This window comes from Nerophis lumbriciformis, linkage group LG01 (genome assembly GCF_033978685.3).
Source record: "Nerophis lumbriciformis linkage group LG01, RoL_Nlum_v2.1, whole genome shotgun sequence".
NCBI classification, from domain to species: Eukaryota; Metazoa; Chordata; class Actinopteri; order Syngnathiformes; family Syngnathidae; genus Nerophis; species Nerophis lumbriciformis.
In genome coordinates this window covers 41,307,235-41,331,766 of record NC_084548.2, presented here as the reverse complement: position 1 = coordinate 41,331,766, position 24,532 = coordinate 41,307,235, and the positions used below count along the sequence as shown (strand labels likewise).

At 39.2% G+C, this 24,532-nt stretch overlaps 1 protein-coding gene across 12 annotated transcripts in view; it reads right to left on the bottom strand.

Moving 5' to 3' along the window:
• Positions 1-24,532, bottom strand: part of LOC133620249 (membrane-associated guanylate kinase, WW and PDZ domain-containing protein 1-like) — a 204,773-nt gene that overhangs the window by 130,781 nt on the left and 49,460 nt on the right. For all 12 annotated transcript variants that reach the window (XM_061981573.2, XM_061981588.2, XM_061981579.2 and 9 more), the window contains exon 2: positions 7,793-7,909. In XM_061981573.2, the coding sequence (XP_061837557.1) occupies positions 7,793-7,909 (117 nt within the window). The remainder of the gene's footprint in view (positions 1-7,792; positions 7,910-24,532) is intronic.

Sequence of the window (24,532 nt, the reverse complement as noted above, 5' to 3'; positions counted from 1 at the left end):
TGTTGTGACATTAACGTTCGAGCAACATTATGTTGCTATTTATTGCTCTACACCATTTTGAATTTTACTATGTTTGTGATTGCACATTTGCGTACATTTTGGGACAGAGTTGTTAGAACGCTGGTTTTCAATATATTATTAAAGTTTGACTGAACTATCTGACTGTTTTTTTGACATTCACTTTAGCGCAGCGTTTTTTTTGACATTCACTTTAGCGCAGCGTAGGCGCGGCTTATAGTCCGGGGCGGCTTATTGGTGGACAAAATTATGAAATATGTAATTCATAGAAGGTGCGGCTAATAATCCGGTGCGCCTTATAGTGCGGAAAATACGGTAATTAAGAGTTGGACAATATCGGGATATCGGATATCGGCAAAAAAGCCATTATCGGACATCTCTAGTTGCATGTCTTGATATTTGTTTCCTTAAAGTGGCCAAGGCTGTTTCGCAGCACTGAGCAGACGTCTCATGCTGCACATCATCAAGTTCCTTTTCATAGTTGGTGGCAAACTGAGTCACAGGTTCTGCATAGTTAGCACTCTCGCTCTGAGCCTTTCATCACCAGTGAATGGCCTGTGTCACAGTCTGCACCCTTATAGTAACCGATCAGTAACACAGTCGTAAGGGCGGTACACTTTGTCAGAACCAGATCCAGTCATTTTTTCTATGCCAATCTAGCACCAACTCTGCAATTGAAATCTCCCAATAAAACTACTTGTTCTGCACTGGGGATGTTCCTGACAGTGGTTGTAAAGTTCTCGTAGTAGTCATTCATTCCTTGCCGCTGGTGTGGCAGCCAACAATGGGGCATATACGCTGACGAAGGTGAGAGGGCATTCACTGGTGTTAAGGCAGAAAGTCAGGAATCGTGTAGAGCCGTTGTTGCTTGGTTCAACCACCTTCAGATGCCCAGGCTTGTAAAAGGCTTTTCCCTGCCAATTGATCGGGAATCGAAAACCGGTTCTTGTTCATAACCGGTTCCCAATGTATCAATTCTTTGGAATTGCTTGCCTTTTTCTGAAACAATTCCCTTAAAAATGCCAGTGGATGGAAATGATGTTATTCTGCAATATGCATAGTGACGTCAGACAGCAAAATGGCGGCCAGGCAGAACAAATGTTCAAAGTTAGGCTACATTTTAAAAGGAAAGAGTACAACAGCACTACTTTTAAATATTGCAAGGCTGCTATTTCATCAAAAGGAGGACATACGAAACATTTAAACACACAGCATGCAATAACTATAAATTAATGTCGCGTTAAAAAACACGACAATCTCATCCTAGCAGCAGTAACACTAGCACGTCATCTGCTGTAAATAGAACAGGTACTAACTCACCTCTAGGACTGGGCCGATATTTGATAAGTCAATTAACCGGTGATAAATGAAAATTGAAGTCGGTAAGTTTTCCAGCGTCGATAAATCGCCATGTGCATGCTTCAAGAGCATTCACACTTTTTGTCGCTCTCAGCAGGTACACATATTTGTACCAAAGCGGAATGAAAAGAAGGGGGTGAATTCTCTTGTCCTCATTAAGTGTCTTTGACTCTTTGTGCAGCGAGGCAGGGCTGCTGGTCTGCTAGCATCACACAGTGCAAGTAGTTAGCATGTAGCAGCTAACATGGACACAATGATCACAAAACCCAAAACCACCACACCAGTGTGGGAATATTTCAGTTTAGACCTTTGGAACAAAGAGAGCCTATGAACACCAAGGAGCCAGTTTGCCAAATGTGCTTGAATACAACAAACCAGAGGTGTGGACTCGAGTCACATGACTTGGACTCGAGTCAGACTCGAGTCATGAATTTGATGACTTTAGACTCGACTTGACAAAATGTAAAAAGACTTGCAACTCGACTTAGACTTTAACATCAATGACTTGTGACTTCACTTGGACTTGAGCCTTTTGAATTGACATGACTTGACATGACTTGCTACTTTCCCCAAAACCCAAAGATGAAAAAGTTATTCGGGAGCGCTCCGTATTTTTCATTGTGTACTTGTCTATCAGCGTTGCGTGTGTCAGCTGGTGTGGTCTCAGTACAACAGCCAATCAAATTAGATCTACTTTGTTTTCATCACACAGCATTCATCCAATCAAATTGCAGGACAACCAACGAAGAAGACATGTCCAAACCACACGCCAGTGAACAAAACATGATACCTAAAATAATTTTGTTTGGGTATAAAAATTACGAGGTGGTCAACACAAAACGGTTTGCAGTATGCAACACATGCGGTTCGAAAATTACTGATGGAGAGGCAACAACTTCCAACTTCGTCCGGCATTTGAAGTTGCACAAAGAACGGTAAGTTGAATGTAAGATAACGTTTATTGGCTAAGTAACGTGACTTTTATTTGCTGTGTAGTTAAATCAGTGAGGCTGTAAACTCACTGCTAACGTTATAACGTTATTGCAAACACGGGAATCTGTTGCAGTTCACTACCTTATTCATACTTTTTGTTCAGTGATTTTTTTTAAGCAGGGTTACGTTAGTCAATATATCACACGTAACGTTAGACGGCGGTCAGCAGCACCGCGTATTTTAGCCACCTAAAAAAAGACAAAAATAGTAAAATAAAGGTCAGTTAAAATGTATACTATATTATGAATATGTGTACCGTTTTAGCTAGCTTTCTGACATACTGTTGGTTGTTTACCTCAGTGGTCCCCAACCACCGGGCCGCGGCCCGGTACTGGTCCGTGGATCGATTGGTATCGGGCCGCACAAGAAATCATTTTTTTATTTTTTTATTTTTTTAATTAAATTAACATAAAAAACACAAGATACACTTACAAGTAGTGCACCAACCCAAAACAACTCTCTCCCCCCTTTTGTTCTGGGCATTGAACATGAAGACTCTTCCTTCACTGTTCCGAGTGGCCATGAGAGTCTTGGCAGTGCCTGCCTCCAGTGCTCCAGTGGAGCGAGTTTTCAGCCATGGTGGCATCATACTACGCCCCCATCGTGCACAAATGACTGACAGACTCTTGGCTAATTTGGTCTTTTGCAAATGCAATGCAGCATAGGGCCCTGACATATAAAAAGTACAACTTTTTTGTTATGTTCACGTATATGTCATGTTTTTTCAATGTTAACACTTTTGTACAAATAAGTACATTTGCACTTTATTTTTCAATGTGTTTGTTCTGTAAAGGAATGAGTTAATGTTTAAAATGACTGGTTAATAGTGCTATTATAAAGTGCAATGTCAGCACAATTTTCTTTCCTGCAATTTAAAATGCACTTGTTTTAATAAATAAATACAGCGTTTGAAAAGCATAGACAATCTGTGTTAATATATTAGTCTGTGGTTAAAAGGACTTGAAAGGACTCGAAACTCAAAATGCAGGACTTAGGACTTGACTTGAGACTTTCCAGTCTTGACTTTGGACTTGACTCGGGGCTTGCCTGTCTTGACTCGGGACTTGACTCGGACTTGAGGGCAAAGACTTGAGACTTACTTGTGACTTGCAAAACAATGACTTGGTCCCACATCTGCAACAAACCTGCACGCCCACTTGAAACACAATCACTTGACAGTGCACACTCACTTTGCGTTTGGTGAACAAGCCAGGTCAGTGTAAACAAATCCGTGCAAATAGTGTGCGCTCACAAAAAGTGTGGTTAAATACATCGCCAAAGACATGCTGCCATTTAATACTGTTACAAAACTAACATTTCTAAAAGTGCTGCAAATGTTTGACAGACATATGTCATGTCGGTGTTCCTCTTTCGAAACTGGCCAGACTTAGGATTTTTTGCATCCGTTTATACTGTAGTATTTATATGGTTACCCTGCACTTTTATTTAAAAAGGTCCTAACTTGATTGTCAGTTAATCAATGTACAACCCTACCTCTGCCTACATGTTCAGTATTGAAGCGCAACTTTGTTTGTCAATAGTTTATTTAGGCATATTATTTATTGTTTTGGTTGTGTATATTTGACCCACCCATCGCACTCCCGCCTTAACCTATCTTATTACTTTTGGTAGTGTATGTTTGAGGGCCCCCTCCTTAACATATTTTATTGATTTTGGTTGTGATCTTTATTCAAGTGCAACATTTTGCTAACAGACAAAGTATATGTTATTATTATTTTATTTTTTTTATTTAACTTGGAAATTTATAAGTTTACAATCCAGTTACAATGTTGAAATACACCTGAAATGTGCGTTTATTGCATTTGAAAGTATTACATGCATTATTATAATGCATTATCAATCGATCAATGGTTAATTTGGTCCCATTAAAATATTGGCAATATTATTGTTTATCGGCAGTAATATGTAGGTCAATATATTGTCAGGCAAAATTTGTTATTGGCCCAGGCTTACTTACCTCCTATCATGTTAGCGATGCTATTTGTTAAATTGAAGTCAATTTCTTCTCATTTAGAGGAGCAAGACGAGAGACAGATTGTGATTGGCTCCAAGGCGGGCAGTAAGTACGAGGGTGCACGCAGGACAGACAAGCAGTGACTAAGTTTGTGGTCACAGTGCTCCTAATCTTCAAGAGGTGAATGTTCAATTGTGTTCAGAGAAAAGTTGTATGTCTTCCTGCAACCACATTTTTATTCAGTCATTTCCATTAAACAGATGAAGCTCATAACATTTGAATACATGTAAAAGTCTGTTCATGTCAGCAATTCAACTTCAAATGTGAAACTAATAATATGTGATATTAACTAATTATATGCAAAGTGAGATATGGCTAGCTTTTATTACCTATTTTTTTGATCATCATATCTTACAGTTTTTGAAAACCCCACATTTTCTGAGATTTTCAATTCAAGGTTTTCATAAACTGTAAGCCATAATCATCACAATGATATCAAAAGAAGGCTTGACGTCTTAAATTGCATGGTATGACCCTCTCATATAATAGTTTCACCTTGTAAATCTCAACACATTATTCAATTTTTTTGAGTTTCACCAGTATATTTTGGAGGGAGATGACAAAGGTTCTTAAAAGTTTTGAAAATGTTAACTTCTTCCGTGATTTCCACATGTTTTATTTTGTCTAATTCTACGGAATACAATGTATTTATTTTATTTATTTTGAAAAGTTATTTTTGTATGCTACCTATGTGCCTGTTAATATACTGTATATGTATATGGGAGGGACACGCTAACAGCCAATCACGTTACAGTATCAACTATCATGTCTGGTTGCACCATCTTGTTGTCTCGTGGTTGATTCTCTGCATGGAGTGAGAAGAGAAAGTAAAAGTGAGTGCTGCAGAAAGCGAAGAAATTGTCCATAAAACAGCAAAAGTCACCTCGACAGTACAACTGTTTTTTTTATTTTTTTTAAATGGACCATAATCCTTAGCCGCGCTCGCCTCATCTCTTTTCAACCCTTGTCTGTTCCATATCCGTGTATACAAACACAACAGGAAGGAACTAAAGTACAGGGCTGTATGATTAAAAACAGTTAAAAATATATAACAAATGGGCTGCTTTAAAATAACAGTAATTTGGTCCAATAATAACTATTGCAGGCAGTACATACATTAATTTCCATACTTAAATAAGAATAACAGACCAATGAAATGTTACACAGCTGTAACTTCCTGACACTAAACCTGCAAAAAATAGTTATTCTCAGGTTTCTCCATGTTTACATTTTCACAAGTTGAGGACCACTGCGGTAGTCCATCTGTACACTGCATTCCTTGTGATTTGATAATTTCATAACATAAACAAATCTGCACCACAGCTTGTGCCCTGGATACATTTCTTTTGAGCCATTTTTGAGTTTGTATCATTAAATTGCATTTCCAGTGAATAATTGTAATGACATGTTATGACAATAAAGCCTGATGAGGAAAGCTCTTTTGCAAAGTGTTATTGGTTGTAAACTAATATGACTGGAAATACATTTTCTGCTTGGAGAAATCCAGTTTATTTCGAACATGCATGCACACAACATGATACATTACAATTTCCAGTTTCTCTTTTCAACATGTTCGAAAAGGAGTAGGAAGAAGCAGAGCTTATTTAATCCTACCCCTGTTGGGAACTCGCATGGCTGCTGTTTGTGCGACCCCAAGATGCAAGGACCAGGAGGAGGATGAGCAGGTAAGATGACTTTAATTAACATCAACAGAGAAATGAAAGCAGTCTTGCATGAGCGTTCCAATATAAAGAGTTTATCATCGAGCACTGAGGAGTGCTCGAGAGAAAACATAAATAGACATATGCTGATTAGCAGCCGGTGTGGACCGGCTGACAATCAACGGCAGGTGAGGAGAAAACAGTGCTCCGCGGAACAAACAGGGAATTTAACAAAATAAGAGCACTGACAGGAAGTAATACAAAAACAAGGAAACAAACAGAAATGAAGTGACCGATTGTCACAACCCCTTTTCCTTTACTAGCAGTTACTAACACTTTTGTTCACTTCCTGTTCTCAATTTATTCACAATATACTTCATAAGTAATAACATTGAAAAATAAATAATTAGTGAAGTAAGTTGTATTTTATATGGTGAGATAAATTTGATTATCAATAAATTCTGAATGTTTATCATGGATCCTTGTAAACACTTTAAGTTTGAAGAGCTTCTTGAATTGTATCATGTTAGTACATTGTTTGATTTATTTGCTTAAGCCAATCCATAATTGCATTCCATATACTAATATACTAAATACTATAGTGTTTTCAACAAAATGTGTGATTGCTGTTTGCTTCTAGTGCTCATCTCCACCATGATATGCCCCCAGCCATTTATGTGAGCGCTGATACTAAAAATGAATCCAGTTATCAATTAACTATTCCAAAATAAGAGGATATGTTGCACAGTAGTCTAAGATAATTAAAAATACAAGCACGTGTATGAATCATATTTGCTTTTGCTTTTTGGGTAGATTTGGAATATCACTGTCTGTCCTTTGTGTGTTGCAGTGGCCTTTTCATCTTCCTCGATCTTTGTAAGAGCCTAACATGTACACTACATAATCAGGCAAGAATCTATTTTCAATAAATTAGAACATCATAATCCCCAGCAGGGGAAGAGAGGCGGATTTACTGGTCACATGGCTCAGCAAGCGATAGAGAGAGAGAGAGAAATAAACCACGAGAAAAGGAAAGGGAAAGAAATACAAAATAAAGACAACATTTTCAGTAAAGAAATTCATGCAAACACACACATTTGCATAGTCAAACCTGAATCCGTACGGAAATGGAAACTGGAGGAAGTTGTGTTCAAATCATAATTCAATGATTAAATCATGTCCATGCATAACAAAACAATTCCCAAGGGGGGAGAAACAAACAGATACACAACATTACTGATTGATACCGCGTGCTCCTTCATTGAAAGACTTAGCCTGGAGCCTTGTGGTCATGTCAACTTAACAAAAAAGGTTAACTTAACACAAACATGATATGAGTACAGTCGGAAATTATCTCCAGCTAAAAGAACAAGCAAATGTAACCAATGACTGTCGTAGGAACTGGGTAGATTTGGAATATTCTATGACTTTGACTGGGGTCAATGTTGATGGAGACTCATGTTTACCTTTCATTCATTAGTAGCCAAAATGGTGACGACGTTATATCGTCAGGCAAAAATGTATTCTGGGTGGGAGAAACGCATTGAGCATTTGAGCAAGAATAATATGAGACGAACAAGATAAAAGCCCAAAGGAAGTGGGTCAACAGTTTAAAGTTCAATAAATGATGCTAAAGACTGTTTAAAGACAAGTCTACTTCCAGATGTTTCAGTTTAAGAATTCACCAGTACAATATCATATAATTATATAATAAAATTATACTTACAAGGCACAGCATGGCGATACAGGTTGGCTCGGATGGTCTTTTGCAGGTTGTGGTCCGGAGACGCCTTTTGGAACCTCAGACTAAGGTAGTGTTTCAGGTCTTTGTTCAGCTTATTGCCTTGAAATTGCAGAAAAAAACAAGTTTAGGTCAAAGAAACTCATGAACACCAACATAACATCTTAACATAAGGCTATACTCCCACTCGTTATCTGGTAAACAAATAAGGTGAATGGTTTGGTCCTACATTTGTTTTATCATGGGCCAAAGGTTTATACGTTTGCGATGCCATGAAGAACTGTTAAAATGTAAGGACATATGCCACAGGGAGACTGTGAAATTATTTTCACTGTCATTTGAACACTGGTCCATGATTTTGGCCCATTGACGAGCACACTCAAAGTGATTGTTTGAAAGTCCATTTGTTTGGTGAGTACCTGAGTTCAAATGATCAACCTTCACCAAATGAACCGCACTATTAAAGCAATGACGCCAAAGTCTATTTTATTTGATGTTGTTAAATGTCAACATATCTTAAGATTGTTTTGGCATACAGGTGTATTATTGTATTCAATTAAACATACTCATTGACTATAAAACCTGTGACAGAAACATGTCACATGGATAAAAGTTACTTTAGGTACAATCAGGTAGATGCATTAAAATAGATACATTTAAGCTATAGTGAAGCTCAATAGAGTGGTTGGAAATCAGAAAAGAGTCCCTGATTGGCTATATTTACCAGGCCCTCTCTGCATTTATCCAATAGGAGACAGGAATGCTGCTGGCTAAGTTTGAATACAGCACGGCCACTCACAATGGAGCCAGATGGCCAGGGCTAGCTCTCACGCCAGGGTCTCATTTAGGACCATTTAATGATCCCCAAATTTATCATCCAAGTCTGTGGGAGCTGGCAAGCCTTTCTTGGGGGAGGTGCCATGTCTTCTGGTTGGCTTCCCACTGTAGAGGATGATTTTCTTCTGACTCTATGCTATCACTTCCTTCAACCTCACCTTTGATGATATCAGAGTTTATACATTTAAGTCCCATCTTAAAACTCATTTGTATACTCTAGCCTTTAAATAGCCCCCCTGTTAGACCAGTTGATCTGCCGTTTCTTTTCTTTTCTCCTCTGCTCCCCTTTTCCTTGAGGGGGGGGGGGGCACAGGTCCGGTGGCCATGGATGAAGTGCTGGCTGTCCAGAGTCGGGACCCGGGGTGGACCGCTCGCCTGTGCATCGGCTGGGAACATCTCTGCGCTGCTGACCCGTCTCCGCTCGGGATGGGGTCCTGCTGGCCCCACTATGGACTGGACTCTTACTATTATGTTGGATCCACTATGGACTGGACTCTCACAATATTATGTCAGACCCACTCGACATCCATTGCTTTCGGTCTCCCCTAGAGGGGGGGGGTTACCCACATATGCGGTCCTCTCCAAGGTTTCTCATAGTCATTCACATCGACGTCCCACTGGGGTGAGTTTTTCCTTGCCCGTATGTGGGCTTTGTACCGAGGATGTCGTTGTGGCTTGTGCAGCCCTTTGAGACACTTGTGATTTAGGGCTATATAAATAAAGATTGATTGATTGATTGATTGATACGTAGATATATACATTAGCTAAATTACACTGATCCATGTGACAAAAGACAGCAAAATAAATGATCAGGAATACAACTATGCAAAGATAGATGCCAATGTAGTTTTTTATACCACATAGAATAAACACGTTTAAGGCGATAGGAAATAAACCACAACAAACTGACATCTAATATAATAATATCACATATGGGAAATCACAGCAAATCCATTTGTCAGCATGAGTCCTGTGGGACTATAAATAGATGCTGACTTTCATTATCCTTTGATTTGAGACACTGTCATTATAAAAATAAAAGCCATGGAGCAAATCAAATTAGAACCAGAGGTGAGTAAACAGTGGAGAAAAAACTAAACAGACATTGGTTGGCTGTTGACTTTACTGTATTTTTTCGTTCTCAACAAACACGCACACACACACACACACACACACACACACACACACACACACACACACACACACACACACACACACACACAGTGTAGCTCACTGCAAGCAAAGCACAGTCAGATAATTGTTACCTAGCAACCAGTGCTGACGAGCATCATTATGGTCCGTACTAGGCAAGCAGCAGTCAGACTCTAAAGGGTAAAAAAACCACAGCTGTGGCAATACTCACTCACATCCATAATGTAATGTTATGCAGGCATTCTGTACATCCTGTGTGTGTAAAAGTGTAAATATCTAAATAAAAAAATAGAATAAGGTTAGTTCAACAAGCACGCATACAGTCAATACGTGTTTGTGTTCTACAATCTACACCACGTCATTTTTTCTGGCTCAGATTTTCTCTGTGAGATTGGAATCATTGTCAGGAACGACCAGCTCCTGTGGGGATGTTCTGTCAGCAGAAAGCGCCGGCCACCTAGGTGTCACGCTTCAACAGTGAGAGAGTCATCAAATGTTTAATATTTATGAGGATTAACGCCACACAGATCACAGATTACACATACACACGGTGATGAGTGTGGATGTGTTCAGTCTGTACCTCACTGGCTCTGGTTCTCAGGGGATCAAATTCTATTATGTTAAAGTAGAACTGCACTTTTTTTTGGAATGTTGCCTATCATTCAGAATCCTTTTGTAAAACAAGGTCACATATGTTTTTTTTTCATATGCATTCAAATTTGTAAAATACGGCAAGTACGAGGCAGCTAGCAATACAGCTAATGGAGTACATTATTTGCCCATAAAGCCCACTAAAAAACATCCAAAAACAGTCAATATTACTCCATTTACATCTCGTGACCTGAATATTAACCAAGTATAGCGATATTGTTATCATAAGTGCTACTGTAATGCAGATAAACATTTTATAGCGCTGTGATCACAGAAAGCTAACAAGCTTATGCAGCTATTGACATACTGAGCTGCTGCTGCTGCATTGCCCCTGAGTATTCTAGATCAGTGGTCCCCAACCTTTTTGTAACTGCGGACCGGTCAACGCTTGAAAATGTGTTCCACGGACCGAGGGGGGGGTATTTTTTATTTTATTTTTTATTTTTTGTCATAAAAAAATACTATCATGTGTGCTTACAGACTATATCCCTGCAGACTGTATTGATCTATATTGATATATAATGTAGGAACCAGAAATATTAATAACAGAAAGAAACAACCCTTTTGCGCGAATGAGTGTGAATGAGTGTAAATTATGGAAGAGAGGTTTTTTGGGTTGGTGCACTAATTGTAAGTGTATCTTGTGTTTTTTATGTTGATTTAAAGGGGAACATTATCACCAGACCTATGTAAGCGTGTATACCTTGATGTTGCAGAAAGAAGACCATATATTTTTTTAACCGATTTCCGAACTCTAAATGGGTGAACTTTGGCGAATTAAACGCCTTTCTAATATTCGCTCTTGGAGCGATGACGTCACATCGTGGCGTCACATTGGGAAGCAATCCGCCATTTTCTCAAACACCGAGTCAAATCAGCTGTTATTTTCCGTTTTTTCGACTGTTTTCCGTACCTTGGAGACATCATGCCTCGTCGGTGTGTTGTCGGAGGGTGTAACAACACGAACAGGGACGGATTCAAGTTGCACCAGTGGCCCAAAGATGCGAAAGTGGCAAGAAATTGGACGTTTGTTCCGCACACTTTACCGACGAAAGCTATGCTACGACAGAGATGGCAAGAATGTGTGGATATCCTGCGACACTCAAAGCAGATGCATTTCCAACGATAAAGTCAAAGAAATCTGCCGCCAGACCCCCATTGAATCTGCCGGAGTGTGTGAGCAATTCAGGGACAAAGGCCTCGGTAACACGGCAAGCAATGGCGGCAGTTTGTTCCCGCAGACGAGCGAGCTAAACCCCCTATCGGCCCTAGCTTCCCTGGCCTGCTGACATCAACTCCAAAACTGGACAGATCAGCTTTCAGGAAAAGAGCGCGGATGAGGGTATGTCTACAGAATATATTAATTGATGAAAATTGGGCTGTCTGCACTCTCAAAGTGCATGTTGTTGCCAAATGTATTTCATATGCTGTAAACCTAGCTCATAGTTGTTAGTTTCCTTTAATGCCAAACAAACACATACCAATCATTGGTTAGAAGGCGATCGCCAAATTCGTCCTCGTTTTCTCCCGTGTCACTGGCTGTCGTGTCGTTTTCGTCGGTTTCGCTTGCATACGGTTCAAACCGATATGGCTCAATAGCTTCAGTTTCTTCTTCAATTTCGTTTTCGCTACCTGCCTCCACACTACAACCATCCGTTTCAATACATTCGTAATCTGTTGAATCGCTTAAACCGCTGAAATCCGAGTCTGAATCCGAGCTAATGTCGCTATAGCTTGCTGTTCTTTCCGCCATGTTTGTTTGTGTTGGCTTCACTATGTGACGTCACAGGAAAATGGACGGGTGGTTAAAATCAGGCACTTTGAAGCTTTTTTTAGGGATATTGCGTGATGGGTAAAATTTTGAAAAAAACTTCGAAAAATATAATAAGCCACTGGGAACTGATTTTTAATGGTTTTAACAATTCTGAAATTGTGATAATGTTCCCCTTTAATAAAAATAAAAATAAATTTATATATTTTATTTTTTTATTTCTTGTGCGGCCCGGTACCAATCGATCCACGGACCGGTACCGGGCCGTGGCCCGGTGGTTGGGGACCACTGTTCTAGATTATAAATAAGGCCTCTAACCTGTATAGTGGAAGGTTGTGGCCATAAACCGAGAAATTGGTCAACTCTGACGTCCAACTTATACCTGGAGATGGCGAGAAAGACACTAAAACTTGTCGTGGAACTTTTTTTTTTTTCAAATTGCGTGAGAATTATGATTTATTCATGATTTAAACGGGAAGATATGAGCATCCCATCAGTCGACATCCCTGTGAGAACAGATATAGTACAGTAATTGATTGCTTTATTATGTTCGTAGTTTGTATTTCTTGATTAGCACTTACAAATGCTGCTGCATGATGCTTAGTGTTTCAATAAAGCTGTATATGTTAAGCACACAGCTTCTAAAACTTGTAGCTCATCCTCCTTATATTCAGGCTCAAAAATATAACGTTCTAGATCCTCATTTGTTTCAAAATAGTCTTTGATGTCTCCCACAAAGTCTGTCATAATTAGTAGTTGTTGTTATTGTTGTTGAAGGGAAAAGTGAACGTTATGATGCGTCTATTAAATGAATATGCTGCTGTATGCTTAAAATGATTTTTAAAAAAAAGTAAATATTACATGTAATGATGAATGTGCCTGTTACTACAATACATATATGCTTACAGTGTGTATATGAATCATTGATGGAGGTTTTTGGAGGTTTTTAGAGTGTTTATAGGCTATATATACAGTAGCTGGGTTGCATATGACGTCATTTCCGTTTTTTTTCTTCACGGCTTAATTCACTCGATGGTTAAGCAGCTTGAGCATAGAAATAAAACAAGTGAGAGTGAGTGTAAAGTTTGAGCAGAAAATGCCGTATGGCTGTTCTGTTCTTGGGCGCTGCAATCATTTAATTACAGAGATAGGAAAGAGCTTTCATAGAGACCTGAAATAAAGGAAAGTGTGTCGAAGGAAATGACTCTTAAAAATAATCACTTTCATCCTCTTGTGGAATACAATCGGACCGTTTGTGCCTGTAGCGATAACTTTGTAAAATGTTTGTTTGAATATTTGATTTGTTTGAGAAACTTTCCTTGATGCAATCAGGTTTATTCTCTACTAGATTAATAGTGTTCGAGAGACAAACCAAAGAAAAAAAAAAGAAAGGACAAGAGATCGCATTAGTTTGTGTTCTTTTGTGGTTGCTATGCCTATATAGAACTACGGTACAAAGACCTGGTTGTGCAAATATATTAATGTCATGTTAAGTCCTCGTAATAAATACTGTGATTGTTGGTCCAATCCACCGTATTTTCTTTATCGATTTCCGTAACAGAAATTAAAAGCTTAGTTCTTGTGCAGGAAAGCCAAGTGCTTTGTTTGACACGGATGACCACATTATAGCGTCTTTGGTGATATTTGTTAGCATCAAGAAAACATCCTCAATAGTATTAATAAAGTAGATTAATAAAACTATTGTAAGCCAGCATATACTGAATCTTGATATTGCTAGCAAAGATTGCTGAACAACAGGGACATTAATAGCTAAATAATAAGACAAAATATGAACTTCACACCATAAAACAACTGCAGACATGAATTGTAGATAAGACAAACATCTGTAGCAGGAAATCAACCGCAAACAAACGTATCCTTTTTCTAATTAGCGTCACGATCACAGCAGCACGGCACTTATGTCAATCAAATACAAACCCTGTTTCCATATGAGTTGGGAAATTGTGTTAAATGTAAATATAAACGGAATGCAATGATTTGCAAATCCTTTTCAACCCATATTCAATTGAATGCACTACAAAGACAAGATATTTGATGTTCAAACTCATAAACCTTTTTTTTTTTTTGCAAATAATAATTAACTTACAATTTTATGGCTGCAACACGTGCCAAAATAGTTGGGAAAGGGCATGTTCACCACTGTGTTACATCACCTTTTCTTTTAACAACACTCAATAAACGATTGGGAACTGAGGAAACTAATTGTTGAAGCTTTGAAAGTGGAATTCTTTCCCATTCTTGTTTTATGTAGAGCTTCAGTCGTTCAACAGTCCGAGGTCTCCTCTGTCGTATTTTACGCTTTATAATACGCCACACATTTTCGATGGGAGACAGGTCTGGACTGCAGGCAGCCCAGGAAAGTACCCGCACTCTTTTTTTACGAAGCCACGCTGTTGTAACACGTGCTGAATGTGGCTTGGCATCGTCTTGCTGAAATAAGCAGGGGCGTCCATGAAAAAGACGGCGCTTAGATGGCAGCATATGTTGTTACAAAACCTGTATGTACCTTTCAGCATTAATGGTGCCTTCACAGATGTGTAAGTTACCCATGCCTTGGGCACTAATGCACCCCCATACCATGACAGATGCTGGCTTTTGAACTTTGCGTCGATAACAGTCTGGATGGTTCGCTTCCCCTTTGGTCCAGATGACACGATGTGGAATATTTCCAAAAACAATTTGAAATGTGAACTCGTCAGACCACAGAACACTTTTCCACTTTGCATGAGTCCATCTTAGATGATCTCAGGCCCAGAGAAGCCGGCGGCGTTTCTGGATGTTGTTGATAACTGGCTTTCGCGTTGCATAGTAGAGCTTTAACTTGCACTTACAGATGTAGCGACGAACTGTATTTAGTGACAGTGGTTTTCTGAAGTGTTCCTGAGCCCATGTGGTGATATCCTTTAGAGACTGATGTCGGTTTTTGATTTGAGTCTGAGGGATCGAAGGTCACGGTCATTCAATGTTGGTTTCCGGCCATGCCACTTACGTGGAGTGATTTCTCCAGATTCTCTGAACCTTTTGATGATATTATGGACCGTAGATGTTAAAATCCCTACATTTCTTGCAATTGCACTTTGAGAAACGTTGTTCTTAAACTGTTTGACTATTTGCTCACGCAGTTGTGGACAAAGGGGTGTACCTCGCCCCATCCTTTCTTGTGAAAGACTGAGCATTTTTTTGGGAAGCTGTTTTTATACCCAATCATGGCACTCACCTGTTCCCAATTAGCCTGCACACCTGTGGGATGTTCCAAATAAGTGTTTGATGATCATTCTTCAACTTTATCAGTATTTATTGCCACCTTTCCCAACTTCTTTGTCACGTGTTGCTGGCATCAAATTCTAAAGTTAATGATTATTTGCAAAAAAAAAAAAAATGTTTATGTGACACTTACAATTAGTAGTCACAATTGAATGAATGTGTAAATAGAGTATCCTAATTTAGTTCGAGGTATTTTCATATCTAAAGTCACAGTTAAAGTGTATGTTTCCAAGATGAATGCCACAAAACATGTTATTCCGCCACGCCCGCAGAGGGAGCACTCGTATAGGAAAGGAGGAAAATGGGAGGTGCTTGTTATTGCTTCCTTGTCTCAGTCAGGTCACACCCTGCTATGACAAGCAATCAAGCACTTTGTGTCTCGTTTTTATTCCTATAAAACAGGTCGGTAAAGTGTGATAATATTAACACATTTGTCTCCAAGCAATTATAAGCGTTTCTGAATGTAGAAATATCGAAGAATGTTGTTTAAAAGTGTATATTTGTGATGAAATTTGTAACGTTCAATAAGCGATGTCTCCCTTTGTGTGCGAGCGCGTGGTTGGGCGGGAATGGCGGCGGCAGTGGAGACTTGTTAAAGATAAACTGTGATTGTTAAGAAGTATTATAGGTATAGTCAGGTAACAATGTGTGTAATTGTAATTGATTTATAATGACAGTGACAATATAGAAAAAAGCGTTCAAGAAAGCAGCAATATTAAAAAGAGGCAATGTCAGGATACAGTACAAACATGTAAAATGAAGATGTTTATTAAAGTAACAGTACCGCTACGTGATGCTTTTACACAAGAAATATAGTGTTGGGGTATGTAACGATCAATCCTCCATGTTTTTGTGGATTTGTTTTATCATTTCAAAAGTAAAGATGTAATTGTTTAACAATGTGAATGAACAAATGGGGAATTGAAATTACATTATCAAAACTATTTGGAAGAGATTAAAAGCACAATAGAAATGCAAATGAGAGTAAAGCAGTCAAGAAATGTTTAATTAAAAAAAACAGGTCACACCCTGCGATGACAACGCAATCAAGCACTTTGTGTGTCCTTTTTTTTCCTATAAAACAGGACACACCATATCGAACACTGGGACCAGGCTACTCAGTGCGAGGCCTGTAACATTTATCAGTTTGAACATCAAATATGTTGTCTTTGTAGTATATCCAACTGAATATGGGTTGAAAATGATTTGCAAATCATTGTATTCCGTTTATATTTACATCTAACGCAATTTCCCAACTCATATTGAAACGGGGTTTGTACGTTACTTACCGATCCACGAATAAGTCCATCTATGTCTTTCACAAAATAATGCTTAATTTGTAGACACCTCCAGATGTAAACACATGCTGTGCCTCTGATCTTTTCTTCTCTAAATACCGTAAGTGTCAAATGAAGTGAGGTTGTAGCAAGCAGTAACCTCTTGGTGATGATAAATGGTTTAAATCTTTTTTTAAATATTTTATTAGGACTGAAAAATTCACTCCTTTACATTTTAAAATTTTTTTTTTCATAATCGCTTATATATTTGCCTCTAAACCTTTCAAAATAGGCTCAAATCTGCACTGATTCAGGTAAATAAACAGTAGCCTAATGGGGCTCTAGACCATTGCCTAAAACCCTCTAGGTCACGTGTTTGTAACCCATCTATAGAGCTAATTCCATTAGCTACATTGTTAGCTGACTCTTACTAATGTTTATTTAGGAGTTAGAATGCATACAAAAAATTAAAAAATGTGTGCTTGTCTCACATAAGGGATGTGAATAATCGACAACAATTCCAAAAAAAAGGGCAGTTCCCCTTTAACCTTCACATAGAAAAAGCCTCACAGTGGATGTTGTGAAGAAACTCGGGGTGTCTTAGAATCGACAATTGGATTTGGAGGAATTTGATTTGACTATCAACCTCACAGTTAAAACATCTGATACAAAACCTCCCTTCTCCGAGTACCAGAGGCCCCCTGCATAAAGCGGATGTGCTGGGAGGATGTGCTGAAATGGGAGACATCCCGACATGCCAGTGAAGCTTGCCATGCCACCTCCGCCTTGATGGGACCCTGTCGGGGCCGGCTTCAGCGTCTGAGGTAGGGATGTCCCGATCCGATATTTGGATCGGATCGGCCGCCGATATTTGCCAAAAAATGCGTATCGGCAAGGCATGGGAAAATGCCGATCCAGATCCAGTTTAAAAAAAAAACTCTGGTCCGTGTTTTCCAACGCACCGATTTAAATAATACATTCCACTTTTCTGCTGCTCCCTAATTTCCGTTCTGCATTTTCCAGCACACCTTCAACACATCCACAGGTCTGTGGATTCTCACGCAGTTGCTTTTAGCTGCTGGCATTACACGACAGGCTCTCCTCGCTCTTTCCTGTGTCTCCCTCTCACAGACAGCAAGCGCACCTTCTTACACACGTCACATACTGTCACGTCATACGTCACATACGTATACGCCCTCGCGGAGCAGAGAGGTAGCAGCATGGCTAACGTTAGCTGTGATGCTAGCGCAGCCGTGCGAGCAACGTTCCCTCTCAGGTGCGCGCCTGTGCAATTGCGCACTGCTCAAGCGTCCTCTGCGCACGGCAAATCTATGCCACGCACAAAATCAAATAAAAAAATAAGTGCATAACAATTTTCGACACACGGACATGACAGAGAAAACAGTTTTCGTCATCATTGTGCCAGGGTGTACCCCGCCTTCCGCCCGATTGTAGCTGACATAGGCTCCAGCGCCCCCCGCGACCCCAAAAGGGCATAAGCGGTAGAAGATGGATGGATGGATGTTCAAATATTGTAACGTCTGTCGAGACGCTTATCTCCATTCGGTGCCACACGCCCACACCATCAAAATGCCGAGGCAAACATTTCCAGATCAACACCGTATGAAAAAAATAGTGATTTTTTTTAGTTGTGATTTCCTTCTCTGCATGAAAGTTTAAAAGTAGCATATATTAATGCAGTATGAAGAAGAATGTTTTAATGTAGACACATAGAATCATCATACAGCTGTGATTATATGCATCAAGTGTTCATTCAAGGCTAAGGCAAAATATCCGCATATATATCGTGTATCGCAATATGGCCTTAAAATATCGCGATATTAAAAAAAGGCCATATCGCCCAGCCCTAGTTCAATGATGCCATTTCTGTTTGTCATGTATAATTTTGTCTATTTTGTGTTTATCCTTTAATAAACAGGTCAGTTTCTTGTTACCAACCATTGTGTATTATTCAAACTTCCCTAATTCAGCTGGCTAGTTGTTATCAAGAGTACTAAAACCCTTTTCAACATGATTCTGACAACTAAGTAGGCTAAATAACTTTAAACTTTAATACATGCTTGGATAGGCCAGTATCGGTATCGGATCGGAAGTGCAAAAACAACATCGGCATCGGATTGGAAGTGCAAAAACCTGGATCGGGACATCCCTAATCTGAGGACCTCACTAAACCAGCCGATCTTTACAGTGTTTATTTGTCTGAGTGTTTTAACCCTTTTTTCTTTGAGGTGGAAAAAGTCACAAATAAGATCTCTTTATTTGTGGTGAGCCTAATTAGATGCACTCTTATTTTTTTCTTTTAAAAAAACGCTATAGATTTTGGCCATAGTTGGTCGACAAGCAATGTAACAATATTAAAATTTCATATAATGGTTATTGTGACCAAAATGATCAGAGTTATCAATAGGCTTGCAATATTGTTGAATGTGCTCAAAAACTACTTATACACACACTGAAATCTTTAAAATTTTTTGAACAACTAAAATAAATTAGAAAGCCCACTGCTTTGCATGTTTTCAAAAGTATACATACAGCAATGTTAATATTTGGTTGCATGTCCCTTGGTAAGTTTCACTGCAATAAGGCGCTTTTGGTAGCCATCCACAAGCTTCTGGCAAGCTTCTGGTTTAATTTTTGACCACTTTTCTTGACAAAATTGGCGCAGTTCAGGTAAATTTGTTGGTTTTCTGACATGGACTTGTTTCTTCAGCATTGCCCAAATGTTCTCAATGGGGTTTAAGTCAGGACTTTGGGAAGGCCATTCTAAAACCTTAATTCTAGCCTGATTTAGCCATTCCTTTACAACTTTTGACCTGTGTTTGGGGTCATTGTCCTGTTGGAACACCCAACTGCGCCCAAGACCCAACCTCCGGGCTGATGATTTTAGGTTGTCCTGAAGAATTAGGAGGTAATCCTCCTTTTTCATTGTCCCATTTACTCTCTGTAAAGCACCAGTTCTATTAGCAGCAAAACAGGCCCAGAGCATAATACTACCAACACCATGCTTGACGGTACCTTTTCTCCTCCAAACATATTGCTCGGTAGTGTGGCCAAACAGCTCAATTTTTGTTTCATCTGACCACAGAACTTACCTCCAGAAGGTCTTATCTTTGTCCATGTGATCAGCAGCAAAATTTAGACGAGCCTTAAGGTGTCGCTTGTGGAGCAAGGGCTTCCTTTTTGCATGGTAGCCTTCCAATTCATTGCAGACCTGCTTTTTGGAGGTTCTCGGTTGATTCTTGATCATCCTGACCGATTTTCTCTCAGTAGCAGGTAATAGCTTGCGTTTTCTTCCTGATCGTGGCAGTGACAAAACGGTGCCATGCACTTTATACTTACGATTAATTGTCTGCATAGTTGCTCTTGGGACCTTAAGCTGCTTTGAAATGGCTCCAAGTGACTTTCCTGACTTGTTCAAGTCAATGATTTGTTTTTTTCAGATCTGTGCTGAATTCCTTTGACTTTCCCATTGTCGCGTTTGTAACCGAGTCTAATGACTGCATCACATGAGCCCTATGTAAATGGGCACAGAGAAGTCAACAGGTGTCGTCAATCATAATCACTCACATTAAGTTAAGAGGCCATGCCATGAAGCTAATTTGATTTGATTGTAACTTTTCTATATCACCAAAATTGATAATGTATGTTGCTGTATGTATACTTTTGACCCAGCAGATTTGGTTACATATTCAGTCGACCCATAATAAATTCATAAAATAAACAAACTTCATGAATGTTTTTTGTGACAAACAAGTATGTGCTCCAATCACTCCATCACAAAAAAATAAGAGTTGTAGAAATTGTTGGAAACTCAAGACAGCCATGACATTATGTTCTTCACAAGTGTATGTAAACCTATGACCACAACTGTAAGTAATGTAGTAACGAGCACATTTAAAATAACATTTAATACTTACGTATCATTTTAAGCATACCAGGCGCATTAATTTCAAAAACGCATCACAACGTTTTTGTTTTTTTTCTTCATCATTGATTTCTACTCACTGCAGACTTCATGAGAGCCAACAAACATCAATCCATCCATCCATTTTCTACAGCTTGTCCCTTTCGGGGTCGCGGGGGGTGCTGGAGCTATGTCCAGGGTTCGCCGCCGCCCGAATGCAGCCAACAAACATAATAAAACATAATTTACCATGCAAGGTCTGCTGTCATTAGGATGCCGATTGCTAGGATGTTCATATATTCCCATTTAGGTGAAAAATGTTTTATAATCCTTGCGAAAAAAAACAGGGTGGAGGATCAGGGGAAACACGTGCTTTTCGTGTCGTTCTGGAGGACGAGGTATGAATAAACTTGCTTTAAAAGGGTCATATTACACCCAGTGATGGGCAAGCGACTTGGAAAATGTAGTAAGCTAAGCTACAAGTCACTTTTGATTAAATGTAGCTATCCCCAGTGAATTGTAACAAGCTACACTACAAGCTTCATGGCAAAAGTAGCTTGCTACATTAAAGCTACATTATAAAAATATATAACTTAATGTACAACTTTCCACCAAACGAGAGAAAAAATACTCAGTTTGATTGTTTATTACAATAAATTCAAACTAGAAACATGCCCTCTGTCTGGCTTTTTAACTTTTCTTTTATATTTGCATGTACGAAATGAGGGAAAAAACACAGACAACAAATTAAACTAGAGGCAGTGAAACAATAATAATTGATAAATAAACACCATCAAATATACTCCAATGGAGACTTTTCAGCACAAGACAAATGACTGTTTTAACAGAAACCACAGTGGCAAAATGACAATAACCTGGCCAAAGGAACTAAATATTTGTCTCACAAAAGTGACAAAAATTATCGCCTTTAAGGTACGTGAAGGAGCCCAGAACTGATTCTATTTAAATGTTTGCAATATTCCAGGGTTCCTCATGAGGAAAACTAACAATTTACTAAATCCATAAACTGATACAAAATTGTATTAGATTGAGTAGATGGTGAGTTATTTTGACGTAGAGAAATCCCATGTTTTTATTAATTTTCCAAAGAGATTTTCATATTTTGAAATGCAAGTATTGATGCTCCACTGACCCCCAGAATTAGACACACATAATAAAGTTGTTTTGTTGTTTGGCACTAAATTAACCACAACATTAGTGTCATGACCCGTTGCCGGGTCATGTCTTGATTTATGTTTAGTAGCTTTTTTATAATGTGTTTAAATCTGTTTCTGTTCTCAACGTTCTTTCCCTTTGTTTACGTTTGGTTGCCGTGGACACTAATGATCACACCTGTTTTCTGTTTAGTGATTAATGTCCTCCCTGTTTCTGCCCCTAATCACGCCTCTTTTAATTTTAGTGTATCCTAGCCTAAAGTTGCTGGATCAATGTACGCTCTATGCGCCGGGTACGTTTGCCCTTGCTGTGATGACTTTTCCTCTTGTTTACCGTTGGCAACGTTGCGTGCTACAGCTTATGTTTTTTCACCTCTGCGTGCTAAAGTAAGTTTTTGCTTTGTTGATCCTAACACGCTTTTCATGTTTTTGCCTCTTATATGTATAACAATCAGTATCAGTATCTGCCCTGAAAAAAATGGGTCAGTCTCTAATCAGAGCCACCAGTGCAGTGGGCTCCCGCTGAGGAAATGCTGGAAATAACCCCATACAATGTATAGTAAGAAGACAAAATAAATTGAATTAATTGTATTAATACGATGCAATATAATCAGTCAAATGTATCCATCCATTCATCCATTTTTTTTTATCGCTTGTCCCTTTCTGGGTCGCAGGGGGTGCTGGAGCCTATTTCAGGTGCACATGGGCGGGGTACACCCTGGACAAGTCGCCACCTCATCGCAGGGCCAACACAGACAGACAACATTCACACTCACATTCACACACTAGGGCCAATTTAGTGTTGCCAATCAACCTATCCCCAGGTGCATGTCTTTGGAGGTGGGAGGAAGCCGGAGTACCCGGAGGGAACCCACGCAGTCACGGGGAGAACATGCAAACTCCACACAGAAAGATCCCGAGCCCAGGATGGAACCCAGGACCTTCGTATTGTGAGGCACACGCACTAACCCTTGTGTCAAATGTATCATTATTATACAAATGGTACATCAAAAACTAAATACAATTCATTAAACTGACATACTGAATAAAATCTAATAAATACTAGATAAACACAGAGGTAAAAAGATAATACAGCTATAAAAAGGAATATTAATAAGGCAACAAATTAAAAAGGTATGTCTTAAGCTTGTTTTTGAAAAATGTAACGTTTTCTGCAGCCCTGAGTACCTCCGGTAGGCGATTCCACAAACGGGGCACTTAATATTGGATTGAAGTGAGCAAAAGCAAAAATATTAGACAACACTGTACAGCACACTGCATATTTTCTACACACCATTCATCTGTGCAGTTTTGTGTGGTTATTCATTTTGTGGTGGGTTTTGCAATTGAGCTTTTGCATTATCTTGTCTCTCTCACCCACCGTACATGGTGGTACATGTATTTTTTAGATAATAGTTCTTATTTCAGCGCAACAAGTACTGTCTTGATTACAGAATTTTACGGAATAGGTATTTTTTCCTGATCCCTCCAGTTGATGGATTTGCCTCTGTTTTTTTTTTGTTGTTGTTGTTTTATGTAATTTTATTGCATCCATAGTTCCCATCAGGGCAAATACAAAACTCCAGAGAGCTCCAAAGAGACGCAAAGCTCCTGGAAGCTGAGACGTTCTCAGAGCTGGCGGCTAAAAGACTGTGACAAAGATTGTTGTTCCTCAGCTTGAGATTGTGCAGACGAGGGATGTAAGGCCACTGTCCCTTCACAAAGAGTGGAAGAGAGAGATGGGTTTAACCCAAATAAAAGTGGATTATACCCATCCTCCATGCCTCCAGTCAGCATTACGTAACCTCAAATCTAGTTATGCATCCCTGTCTCATTTTGGAAATAGGGGGAGGAAGTGTGCCCGTTCAAATATCTCATGAGATAGTGATTTACACTTGTGCATTCCTGTGCATGTGGACGCATTGAACAACCCTTTAAAATATGTATGCAATGATTTGACTAGAAATATACAGTAGCCCATATAGTTAAAACATAAAACAGCAACACAACTTATAAGTAAACTCTATTACCTATCAGTCAGGTAATTAGCAAATCAGGTTTGTTGTTTGTCAAAAGGCAGGGAATCATTCCCTTGGCATTCAAACAGAGGATGTGGTTTGATCCTCCGTTTGTTGAACAGGAGGAATGAAAAAAACAATGTCTGAGAGATGAGTACACACTGGTCCATGTCAGTGTGCTTGTTGTGTGAGAAGCTGGGCTCAGCTGCTCATTGGCATTCACGAGATGTAGCCCAACTCAACACTGCCCTCTGTGTCTCCCAGCCTCACCACTCAAAGTCAGCTTCCTTCAGAGCCGTTTCCACAGCAACCAGCAAAGGCCAGGAGCCAAGAGCAGTTATTATGGGCTGCTGCCCCCCTGTGGTCGGTCTAAATTCATTGGAATTGTGAAAAACGTCCATTACCTACTGTACAGAAGAGACTTCAATGATGATCTGAATTTAAATTAGAAATAAAAGACTCCCCTATTAAAAAAAAAAAAAACAACGATCATAACAAAAATACGTGCACTGGAAAATAAGTAAGGGATATGGTCTATTATTTCAAAACCAGTGGTATAACACAAACCACAGACGGTAGCAGAAAACGACCAAGTCACTATGTTTTGGGACATGCCCAAACACACAAAAAGAAC